The sequence below is a fragment of the Mya arenaria genome, chromosome 17 (genome assembly GCF_026914265.1).
Source record: "Mya arenaria isolate MELC-2E11 chromosome 17, ASM2691426v1".
Lineage (NCBI taxonomy): Eukaryota > Metazoa > Mollusca > Bivalvia > Myida > Myidae > Mya > Mya arenaria.
In genome coordinates this window covers 28,142,669-28,155,064 of record NC_069138.1, presented here as the reverse complement: position 1 = coordinate 28,155,064, position 12,396 = coordinate 28,142,669, and the positions used below count along the sequence as shown (strand labels likewise).

Sequence of the window (12,396 nt, the reverse complement as noted above, 5' to 3'; positions counted from 1 at the left end):
TCTTCAATGGACCAATCGAAGTTTGCCAACATGTTCAACTTGTCGAGAGAGATTGAAACCTGAAAAACTACGTCTTAATTTTACAAACTACATTGTAGTTTAATACCCCGGTAGAATCAGGTTTCAATAAACTATGGTTCATTGACTGTTCCAATGTTGTAATCCTATCATCTGTTAGTAAAGAAATTTGATGTGTGTGTTGTCTGTTTTAAGTGAGTGTCTTTGTGTTGATATTCGTGAGATATTCATTCATATCTCAAAGAAAGGTAGTTGCTTTTCGGGAATTATTTTATATTCATTTATAGAACCTTCAAATGTTAATGGTTAAAAATATATACACTGTAGTTGTATGAAGAATGTTTTTATTATTACTCTTACTAATTGTAGTTGTAGAAACCAGACATCAGATAAACAAACAACAACCGTTCATGAATAGTACGAGGTAAGCGATTGACGAGAGTGCAGCTAAATGAGGGTCACACCGACTGCAAAGTTCAACACCGAGAAAATATGTCTCATCAGCTGATAAAAACGAACTTCGCAAACTAAGTCGTCGCCCTAGTGCAAAAGCTCGATATCTGTGTGTTGCAATTAATGCTGAGATCGTCCTTGTGCACTTTGGTTGCGATTTGTGGGCTTCAAAGATGATGAAGATCATGATGCAGACTATGACCCGATGAATCAATGGAACCGACACTGATATTGAAGAACTATAAAGGTATGTTATTTATTATGCGTTAGGCTTTTAGCTGGTCTGACAAATCCTTGAGGATGAGCTAAGGCTCGGCATAATCTTATATGAAACTATTTACTTAAAGAATGAATAGCAAACACAGACTACATAGCGGTGTCGTATTGTATGATGTTAAAAGTCACTTTTAAACTCTTGTTATAATTTCAGTTTTTGAAAACCAGTTTATTGATGTTGGATTTATAAAAGCCAATTAGTTTATTAGTAAATCGAGTATTTGAGAATGTTCAACTCTAATCAGTATTACCAATGAATTAAACGTTTTTGAATAATTACGCATAAGCACAAAGGTCACTGAAAAATACACAAAAGTGTTATAAATCATTACACTCTATGTCAAAGAGCTCTGTTATATTAATTCAAGGTATTCTTCAATGGACCAATTGAAGTTTGCCAACATGTTCAACTTATCGAGAGAGATTGAAACCTGAAAAACTACGTCTTAATTTTGCAAACTACATTGTAGTTTAATACCCCGGTAGAATCTGGTTCCAATGAACTATGGTTCGTTGACTGTTCCAAGGTTGTAATCCTATCATCTATTAGTAAAGAAATTTGATGTGTGTGTTGTCTGTTTTAAGTGAGTGGCTTTGTGGTTTTATTCGTGAGATATTCATTCATACATCAAAGAGAGGTAGTTGCTTTTCGGGAATTATTTTATATTAATTCATAGAACCTTCAAATATTAATGGTTAAAATATTTACACTGTAGTTGTATGAAGAATATGTTTTTATTATTACTCTAACTAATTGTAATTGTAGAATCCAGACACCGGATAAACAAACAACAACTGTTCATGCATAGTACGAGGTAAACGGTTGACGGGAGTGCAGCTAAATGAGGGTCACACCGACTTCGAAGTTCAACACCGAGAAAACATGTCTCATCAGCTGATAAAAACGAACGTCGCAAACTAAGTCGTCGCCCTAGTGCAAAAGCTCGATATCTGCGTGTTGCAATTAATGCTGAGATCGTCCTTGTGCACTTTGGTTGCGATTTGTGGGCTTCAAAGAAGATGAAGATCATGATGCAGACTATGACCCGATGAATCAATGCAACCGGCACTGATATTGAAGAACTATAAAGGTATGTTATTTATTATGCGTAAGGCTTTTAGCTGGTCTGATAAATCCTTGAGGATGAGCTAAGGTTCGGCATAATCTTGAAATGAAACTATTTACTTAAAGAATGAATAGCAAACACAGACTACATAGCGGTGTCGTATTGTATGATGTTAAAAGTCACTTTTAAACTCTTGTTATAATTTCAGTTTTTGAAAACCAGTTTATTGATGTTGGATTTATAAAAGCCAATTAGTTTATTAGTAAAACGAGTATTTGAGAATGTTCAACTCTAATCAGTATTACCAATGAATTAATCGTTTTTGAATAATTACGCATAAGCACAAAGGTCACTGAAAAATACACAAAAGTGTTATAAATCATTACACTCTATGTCAAAGAGCTCTGTTGTATTAATTCAAGGTATTCTTCAATGGACCAATTGAAGTTTGCCAACATGTTCAACTTATCGAGAGAGATTGAAACCTGAAAAACTACGTCTTAATTTACAAACTACATTGTAGTTTAATACCCCGATAGAATCAGGTTTCAATAAACTATGGTTCGTTGACTGTTCCAAGGTTGTAATCCTATCATCTGTTAGTAAAGAAATTTGGTGTGTGTGTTGTCTGTTTTAAGTGAGTGTCTTTGTGTTGATATTCGTGAGTTATTCATTCATATCTCAAAGAAAGGTAGTTGTTTTTCGGGAATTATTTTATATTCATTTATAGAACCTTCAAATATTAATGGTTAAAATATTTACACTGTAGTTGTATGAAGAATATGTTTTTATTATTACTCTAACTAATTGTAATTGTAGAATCCAGACACCAGATAAACAAACAACAACTGTTCATGCATAGTACGAGGTAAACGGTTGACGGGAGTGCAGCTAAATGAGGGTCACACCGACTGCAAAGTTCAACACCGAGAAAATATGTCTCATCAGCTGATAAAAACGAACGTCGCAAACTAAGTCGTCGCCCTAGTGCAAAAGCTCGATATCTGCGTGTTGCAATTAATGCAGAGATCGTCCTTGTGCACTTTGGTTGCGATTTGTTGGCTCCAAAGATGATGAAGATCATGATGCAGACTATGACCCGATGAATCAATGCACCGGCACTGATATTGAAGAACTATAAATGCATGTTATTTATGATGTGTTAGGCTTTAAGCTGGTCTGATAAATCCTTAAGGATGAGCTAAGGCTCGGCATAATCTTGAAATGGAACTATTTACTTGAAGAATGAATAGCAAACACAGACTACATATTGGTGTCGTATTGTATGATGTTAAAAATATCTTTTAAACTCAGTGTTGTTTAAACTGTTGTTTTAATGTAGGTTATTGGTTTTGGAATTATTAAAACCAATGAATGAATTATTAAAAAGAGGATTTGGGAATGTTCAGCTCTAATAAGTATTACAAAATATTTTATTTTTTTTTCGAATAATTACGCAAAAATTACCAAGGGCACTTAAGAAACACACAACTGTTATATATCATTATACTATATCAATGAGTGATATTGCATTGATACAATGTGCTTTTTGATGGACCACTCTGTCACATGACAACTTATCGAGAGAGAGAGAGAGAGTTTAAAACCTTGAAATAGCGTGTCTATGTGCACTTTTAAAGGAACTGTAAACCAGATTGGCACCAAAAGGTTTTTTCTGTAGTGAATCTCAGGACAATTCTTTAATAGAATGTGTTACGCTTAGATATCATAATTGTAAAAAAGTACCAAAATGTAAAAAAAAAATGTGTCGGAGACCTGGTTCGAACCCGTGTCGCCAAAATTGTAGTCGAGCGCTGTATCCACTGAGCTACGAAGGATTACTCTAATCGAGTGGTATATTTAATCTATATACCTAACTTGGTAGTATCACGTGATAACATCGACTAGCCAATCACGCATATGGATTGAATTCTACTAGATAGACATACCCATTACACTTTTTTAATGGAAAAATACGAAATAACTGCTAAACTTAAATAAATTGTAAATTATGTGGTACTACAGTTAGTAAGTTTCAATGCATTGGACACATAAATACCAAGTTTGTATCGGTTTTCAACAAAAAATAATTCTTGCAAATTGGTCATCTGGTGTACAGTCCCTTTAACACGGGGCATTAATTACGATTAATAGTTGTATAATGTCCCATAATGTAATAAGCAGCCCATAAAAAGTTGTATTTTTTTATTTTTCAGGCTCAATACTGATTTTACCTAGCTGAGGCCACGTTCAACTTTACAGTAAGCCCCATACTTTCAAGTATCTGTGTTTTAAGGTAAAGGCCCACCATTTTATACATTGAATGAATAATTTAAACCATTCCGCATCCTACATGCGTAGTTCACTATCCCCCGAAGTCATTCTGTTGAGAATATAGTATTTCTTATTACTGCCTTATTTGGATACGAGGCTAAAACTTGTCAGTGTTTCTTTTGTAATTATATACAGATAGTGTAGTATTTCTTCACACTGCCTTTACAAGTGTAGTATTTCTTGACACTGCCTTTACGCTAGCTTACTAAGATACTAAGATAGTTGGAAAAAGAGACTAAAATTTGACAGTGTTTCTTTTGAACTTATATACAGTTCTAGTAAAGTATTTCTTGATACTGCTTTTACGCTATCTTACAAAGACACTATGATAGTTGATACAGGAGACTTAACATTAACTGCGTTATTTGTGCACTTAAACATAAGTGTAATAGTCCATTAATATCTGCCACTAAGTCAGCTTACAAATAAGATTACGAGACTTAAAATTGACAAAGTTATTGGCATACGTATATACAGTTATAATAGCTCTTACAAATACTGCCTTTAAGCCTTTTTACCTGCGTAGCATTTATGACGATCTTTCTTGGTAGGGTTAATTCCTTTTGCTTTGACAATCGAGGGTCAATTGTTATGCTACCACGGTTGTACAATGTGTTAGACAAAAGAAGGTCGTAATGAAAAGTTTCTACTGTTATAAGACTGTAGGTCCAAGTTAAAAAAAAAACCTGCAGAAACAAGTCCAGTATTCGAAAGCTTAAAATAAACCCAGCTTAACGGCAACATTAACACACAAATTCACAAACAACACAAACCACAAAACAAGGGTTTTCCGTCACTCTGACGAATTAAAAAGGATGTATATAAGAATAAGCCGTATTACGTTTTTATCCAAATCAACGTATTCGTTACTGTCAGTGGAAAGACACCCTGTTCGTTGGTCCGCGTCATGCTAGAGCTGTTTAAGTTCAATTGCACTTCCCTCAGAACTGTTTATATCCAAAGAATCGTATACGTGACTATCAGCGGGAAGACTCCCTGTGTGGGGGCCCGCGTCATTCTAGAGCTGTTTAAGTTCAGTTTCACTTCCCTCAGAACTGTTTATATCCAAATAATCGTATACGTGACTATCAGCGGGAAGACGCCCTGTTTGTGGGCCCGCGTCATTCGAGGGGTGTTTAAGCTCAGTTGAACTTCCCTCCGCACTACATGTATTAGTATCCTGACGTCCATAGCCCTTATCGGCGTTGCCACGAACAGGATTTCCATGAAGTGCGTGTATTTCAAAATACTGAGAATTATCAGTATATTTGGGAAGGGTTGACTCTAAACTTCTGTCCCAACTGCTCTGATCGGGAGTGTGTGGTAAAGGCACTCTGGTTTCAACATTTCCCCTGGCATGAGCAGTTGTCTCGCTCTTAACTTCTGTTGTATTTTGCTCAGTGTTCCTGTTCAATTTTCGAATATGGCAGATATAAACCACGAGCGTTATTATCGCAAAGCCCCAGCCTATAGTCAAAGCTATTATTAAATCTCTTTTTCTAGAAAATAACAGTTCGGACGTACATTTGCAGTTTGGACTTGCTGTTTCTTGAAGATCGGTTTGTGAAGTGAATACGATAACCTGAAGATCTGTACTGTCCGATGTTGTTAAAAGTTTGCCATTTTTTAACGTAACCAAATTCGAGGCATGGCACGTGTATACTCCGTCCGCCTTTACTGTTACGTTTTTTATGACCAAACGTTGGCCCGACGCAATAATGACTTCAGACGTCGTGTTCGAAGATTTAGTCCACCAAAATTGTGGTTCAGGGTAGGCCAACGCTAGACATACTTTGTCAACAGTGTCCCCTTTCGCGACGTTGAAATAGTTACCCCCATTCTCGAAACCTTGCATTTTGACGCTCCTATACACAGTAACGTTTATTCGAACACTTCCTTCCGCCCGACGTCCACTACCAAAACTTGGTATAAGCATGCGGATTGTTACACATTTGAATTTTATTTGAAAGCTACTGTTATATGGGCGAATCCGACTTTTATCCAACGTTATGTTTAATGTTTGTCCCCTCGAGATGGTTAATTCGTTATCGTTCCTGAAACACATGAACATTTCTAATCTAATACTACAAATTAACAAATTCAAACAAATCCAAAAATATTTCTGTTGTTTTCCATTAATATGTGTGTTTTGTTTTATTCATACGTGCGCTAGTGATGATACGGCTAAGTTCCGCCTATTTGTTTCGGTTCAGATATGCGACATATGTATAGACGAAAACAACAAAAACATGCTTACATATGGTAAAAAGCAATATCGGAAATAAAGATCATTCACGATTTCATCTGTCAAGGCATATCGGGCACTTTAATCAGATCGATACACAAGAATCAGTCAGACATGGGCATTTTTTGAAAATAATATAATTTGCGGTTACTGGTCATCATACATAACGCATACAATACTTACTGTATAATATATTTCATGACTTGTACGGAATGGATATATGTCTTTACGAAAAATATTTGCAGAACTGGTAAAAATCCTGAAAATATTTCTTCTGTATAGTGTTATACCTCCATTCATACTGAGGTGTCGGGTTAGCATCCACCGCGCACGATAGTTCTACCGTCTCGTCTTCAAACATAGCCAAGTGACCAGAAATGGCGGGAGATTTCATGTACACGACCTCCAAGGTGATGTTTTTCACTTTAGTCGTGTTTTTGTTCATGTCTGAGACCACCTTGCAGGTATAATCTCCACTGTCCTCCGGTTGTATTACGGGAATCAGAATCGTATCGTTATGTATTGTTGTTGACCCGATCATTGGTTTTGTAATCGCCCAGGTTATGGATGCCGTGGATAATGTAAAACATTTTAATAATGCCGAGTCGTGCTCTACAACTTTTATGACGTTATCACCAGGTACCCTTTTGACGTCATATCCGTTCAACCGAATTTGAACTTCTCCTTAAAATGAAAAAAAAAAAACTTTAAAGCTTTAGTTCATCATAGAAAACGGAACATGGCCGTAAAGACGATTTATTAAGTGTGATGCCATCCCTATTTGCTTGGAGATTGATCTCTGGTCTTAGTAAATAGGCGATATGTTCCCCTAAGTTCTTATCTTGGCAACATTGGCTATTAATTACACGTTGGTCATTAAAAGGAATCGTTCAGAGATGTTTATGTTGGAAGCGGCTTCTTTTTAACTTTGTTAAAATTGAATTAGCTCCCTCACTTTAAATGACCACACACCAAACAGCAACTGGCAGATAATCATTTAAAGACAAGTCTTAAGTCATCCAATTTTCAATATTACTAACTCTTTCGATTAATAACAACATTTTCTGTCATGTTTTCTAAGAATGCTCAACTTTAAAACTGGTAATGTTTTATCATGGATTCATTCAATCTGCATTCATATTTCACACACAATTAAAACATCATTTCTGACCATATAACACGTGATGGAGTCCTTTTTAAATTTATGGATAGAAGTATTGATTTAATGTGCATGTTCGTATCTATAAGAACGTTTGCCGTACACATACACTATCTTCAAGTCAGTGGGCAGCTTGTCTTCTTGCACATGTGTTTGACAAAATTATCAAGAGGTCATTCAGGGGACAGTTTTCTCGTCTGACAAAACTTTGATGTCGGCTGGTGTAATCTTATTTGTGTCTATTAAGGTTGACTTCCAATGTTTGTGCAATTAATAGAATTAATATAATTGAGACTATTATAAATTAATCGGGCTTAATAAAACAAGCATTGTTTTGACAATATATAACAGGCTGAAACGTATTAAGGTAGTCGACCCACAAATAGGCTTTTTCTGATGGTTCTGTTAGCTACTTTAATGACGTAATGGCCGACAGTTCCTAAGCTTGATCGAAGGTGACGTCATACAGAGCTGGAGATAATATGTTAGGGTTTTAATTTCTGATTAAGAACGTGTGCATGCATTGAATTAAAATTACACTATATGTGTAAGAGTTACTAGTTGTTTTTTTCTTTAGCTTAACTGAAAACGAACGTGGTATGTAATAGTTTGCTATCTTTAAACTGAACGTTTCGAAAGCTTCTATGTTTATTGTTTAACTATTATTTATCTAGACTCCAAACCCTTGCATATGATACCAAACAAACTTGAGATCATAAGGCATCCGAAACTCACATATTTAAGTATTGTATTAACCTAACTCGGCCTGCTGTTGCTTCCGAAAATGTTGCTTAATTCACTTTTGTTAAAATTGCAACCTAATAATCAAATATTATACGAAAGTAACAATCTATTAATGGTATAACAGATGAAAGTGAGTATCATGTTTGAGCTCTCTTTAAACCGAGTATTGGTTTATATGAAAGAGCTCTGAGTTTGTTCCTTATTGAAAATATAGTATTGTAAATGAACATGAAATTACTTCTTACTATTGTTTTTCGTCTTAAAATACACAGGTAGGTTTTCTTTGAAATACCAAAATGAACAATAATAGCAAAAGTCGAAAAATGAATAACGTATTGAAGTTATCATAGAATCATCTTTTTCATTTTCATTTTGTACGATCTACGTTTCCCATATAATTCGATGTAACCTATTATTTTTTCAAGTCGAATGAAAAATCGACAAGACAATTTAACCGCGATTTGTTTTATGTCGACTTAACATGTTATAACACGACATGTTGCAAAAGTTGTGTCGACCTATTCACTTATACACTGACTGTTTTAAATAATAATAATAATAATAATAATAATAATAATAATAATAATAACAATAATAACAATATGTACCTGTTATTGCATTAGCCAGAAAATAAAACAATAGAATAGATGATATGTCCATTTTCATGTTTTAAGTTGTGTAAACAAACCTCATGAAAATACTTCATATTAATTTAAACTGTCATACTGTTTGTGGCTACAAACACATTGATCGTGTTACAGTACATCCTATCAATTAACTCTTAAGATAAAGGAAGTTTTTTGAAGAAGTTTATATTTGTACGTAAGTTTAAAGCAGCTTTAGCTTTAGTTTAATACTAATTTATTTTAGTTCGTTTGTTACGAAAGTTGATGAAGCCATGTAAAAGAATCCTTAGTGGGGATCGACCCCACAACCTCTCTGATCAGAGACGGACACCTATACCACGCTCAACCTTTAAAATGCTTAAGCACTCAATATGAAGATTGTTGAGACTAGTAAGATATTCTTATGATGAATTATAATAACTTCTTTTGCCTAACAAATCTGCATTACATAAATTAAACAAGTCAATGTTTATAATTTAAATGACAACATTGATGACATCATTTTAAATTGTTCATGTTGCCAAAAAAATGGTTAAAAACAAGCAGCAACTTCGTGCATAATGTGGTCATAATGTTTGTTAAATAAACCATATCTCTTGCTATTTTTTCTTCTTTAAAGGGAATCGCTCATGTTTTGACACCAACACTTGTATTCTACGTATTTTACTCTTTGATACCGAAATTGCAGAAACAAATAATATAAACTTGGTTATAGTGGGGAGCAAAGCCATGCCGGTAAAGTCAATAGAAATTTCGAACACCAATAACTTATCCAATCGCCCATGGGGACTGATAATAAACAGCAGAAATTCAAAGTGTAACGAAAACATTGGTAGCATTACCTGATAATATCAATCAACCAATCACGCAACAGCCTTTTGTTGAATCCTGTTAGTAACGTTGTTTTTTTTTCAAAATTGTGGACTTCAAAGAAAATATATGAGCATATATCGACATTTGTTGAGAAGTTCCAGCCGTCAGTATCTTAGTTTCAACACTCCTAATGATTTGTAACGAAACAGTTTTTAATAACACACTGCTCCTTTTGCATAACTGATGGGCGGGGTCCAACATTGTTAAAATCCGACCACGTCTTAAATCTGATACATAGAAGCCCTGTCGTGGCATACTATCAGTTTATCGTTGTTAAATTTGTCATGGCCTGAAACTGTTGCCTGTTACCCAAATGAAAAGTTACTTCTCTTTTTGTGGGACTTCCATTGCCAATTAACATCTGCCAACTTAAAGGTAATTTAAACTTTATTGTATTATAAGAGAGTGTTAAAATGTTAGTTTACTGTATTAATCATTGACTGTAATTGCTTCATTAATAAGTTGAATTATTCATTTTAAAATGTCCGGTAACTTTCATTTCAAAACACATGGCCAGAACCTCCTTTGGTAGGAATCATATAAGGTATTTTAACAAATCAAAACATAGATCGTGACCTTTTAGACTGCTTGTTTATCACGGTAGGTCTTTTATAAAAAAGTTGCATTGTTCGTGCTTTTCTCCGCAGCTTATATACCAGGTAATGTCCGGTTTGGTGTAATGTTGTCATTCTATGTGACGTTACAGACTAGTTAAACGTCGAGAAGAACCTTTTCGCTAATCAACTAGAACGTTGTTGATGCTTTTCCAAAATATTAGGCTTTTCACCTTAATTAGACAGTTATGGCGTCGAACAGGTTTTAATTGGTTCAATACCGCTAAGAACGTGTTCGATTTTTTTCCTAGATTAACAGTTATCTTGTTAAAGCGAAAAGCGAAAAGTTTATATCTGGTGATTAATTTTATGTCACGAAGAACCTTTTTGCATTCACACCTTGCAATGTACTAGGAATTAAATTACAAAGTAGTTTAAATATTAGTTCTGGTATCAAACAATACGGCAAGCAGTAAGGTCAGAGAGTGAAAGTAGCGAGCTGCATACATGTAGGTGGCAGCCTCTCACTCAGGGGGATCTGGATTTGAGTCTCACCAGTGAAATCTCTCATAAACATCGGCTACGGCTGGTAATCGGTCCTGATAGATACTCAGAAAGTGCACTGATCTTGATTTTGAATGAAATTAGTTCAATCACGATTAGAAAGATAAGTATAAGTCTTGCTAAGGTAAAGATGGTAAAGTAGTTTTGTTGGCGCCGCTCTGGAGTGCGCGCCTATTATGGAATGGGAATTTATTTTAGTTAGTGGTAGGTGCGGTTTTTAAGTTGATTGACAGTTGGGTTTTACTGTTATTTCATTATGATCAAAATATGCAAATGGATGGCGATTGCATGGGTGTTAAAAATGCTATTAGTGGTTGAATAGATTGTCTTCAATTTATCTTTAAAACATTGTATTTGAAGAACGACAAATAAGTTTAATAACTGTTCCCGTTTCGTTTACGTTTTCCGATTGGTTAACTGTAATATCATGTGCTGGAAATGTAAATATTCGGAGGAGTTCCGAATGAAATGTAAAATGTGTGGACCGGTAATTATGTGAATGGAAATAATTATGTTTTATGTTGTTTTGTAATGTTACTGCATTAATAAACAATGAGGTAAGCTGTTTTCTTTAATTTAATCGATATTGGATTAAATGTTCACCTAACTTTATTTTTTAATGTGTTGAAGGTGACATTAGTAAAATTGTATTACGATTGCCCCCGAGTTGTTTTATTTTTAGAACACTACACATATCCGGATGTTGCTATTTTTAGAACCAGAAGGTATTTCCCCGCTATTCATAGGTCAATAATGGAATTTCTACATCGTCGATTAATAGTTGGAAACTCGGTTTCGTCATGAATAAACGTTTAAAATAAGTAAACACTAAAAGTGCACACTGACAGTTGATTACGATACATCTAACAATTTGAGTCATTACAGTAAAACATGGATTATAAGTGAATTATACGCGTAAGAGAAGATTTTTTGTCGAAAAAACTAATGTCAACAATCAGCATGGAATTGGGATATTCGTATCAAAGGGCTATTCATGTAAGTATCCTTGAGTAGTTGTGTAAGTTTATGTGTTCAAAAATGTTTGTTTTTTAATTTCTTTGGAACTCATTTTTATTTGCTAAACGTTAAGACAGCGTTTTAATATTTCTACATGTACTATAAATATACATGTTACATACTTTACATCTACTTATAATGCACCAGTCAATTGTATCCAAAGCCCCACCAGGTCCGAGGAATAGCTGGGACTTTGACTTTCTGTCCAGCCAACCCCGGGTAAAATCCTCGTCCTGCGGGGACGAACTGATGGTCAAATCCTCGCCATATGCCCCGTACCCCAGGGTGCCTAGGTAAGGCATATTCCCTGCTATATCTGGCTCAAAGACAAAACCACCGTATTCACCCGGCACTGCGAGGCCACCTGAAAGTTAAAAACACAGCCCATTTCCCCGGCATATCCCCGGCATATCCCCAGACCTGGAGGGCCGTGGTTACAATTGACTGGTGCATTATGTGCATGTTA

General features: G+C 35.1%; 1 protein-coding gene across 1 annotated transcript; it reads right to left on the bottom strand.

Moving 5' to 3' along the window:
• Positions 1–4,028: 4,028 nt before the first annotated feature.
• LOC128224736 (basement membrane-specific heparan sulfate proteoglycan core protein-like) lies at positions 4,029–9,018 on the bottom strand. Its single transcript, XM_052934724.1, has 3 exons — positions 8,905–9,018; positions 6,684–7,077; positions 4,029–6,202 (listed from the first exon to the last, which is right to left on the bottom strand). The coding sequence occupies exons 1-3, from the start codon at positions 8,960–8,962 to the stop codon at positions 5,167–5,169; spliced, it is 1,488 nt and encodes a 495-aa protein (XP_052790684.1). The 5' UTR covers positions 8,963–9,018; the 3' UTR covers positions 4,029–5,166.
• Between the last annotated feature and the right edge of the window lie 3,378 nt (positions 9,019–12,396).

Coding starts and splice junctions, on each gene's coding strand:
- LOC128224736 (XM_052934724.1), bottom strand. CDS start 8,962: ATGAAAATGGACATATCATCTATTCTATTGTTTTATTTTCTGGCTAAT. Junction 7,078..8,904: donor TCTGGCTAATGCAATAACAG/GTACATATTGTT, acceptor TTTCATTTTAAG/GAGAAGTTCAAATTCGGTTG. Junction 6,203..6,683: donor ACACCTCAGTATGAATGGAG/GTATAACACTAT, acceptor CATGTGTTTCAG/GAACGATAACGAATTAACCA.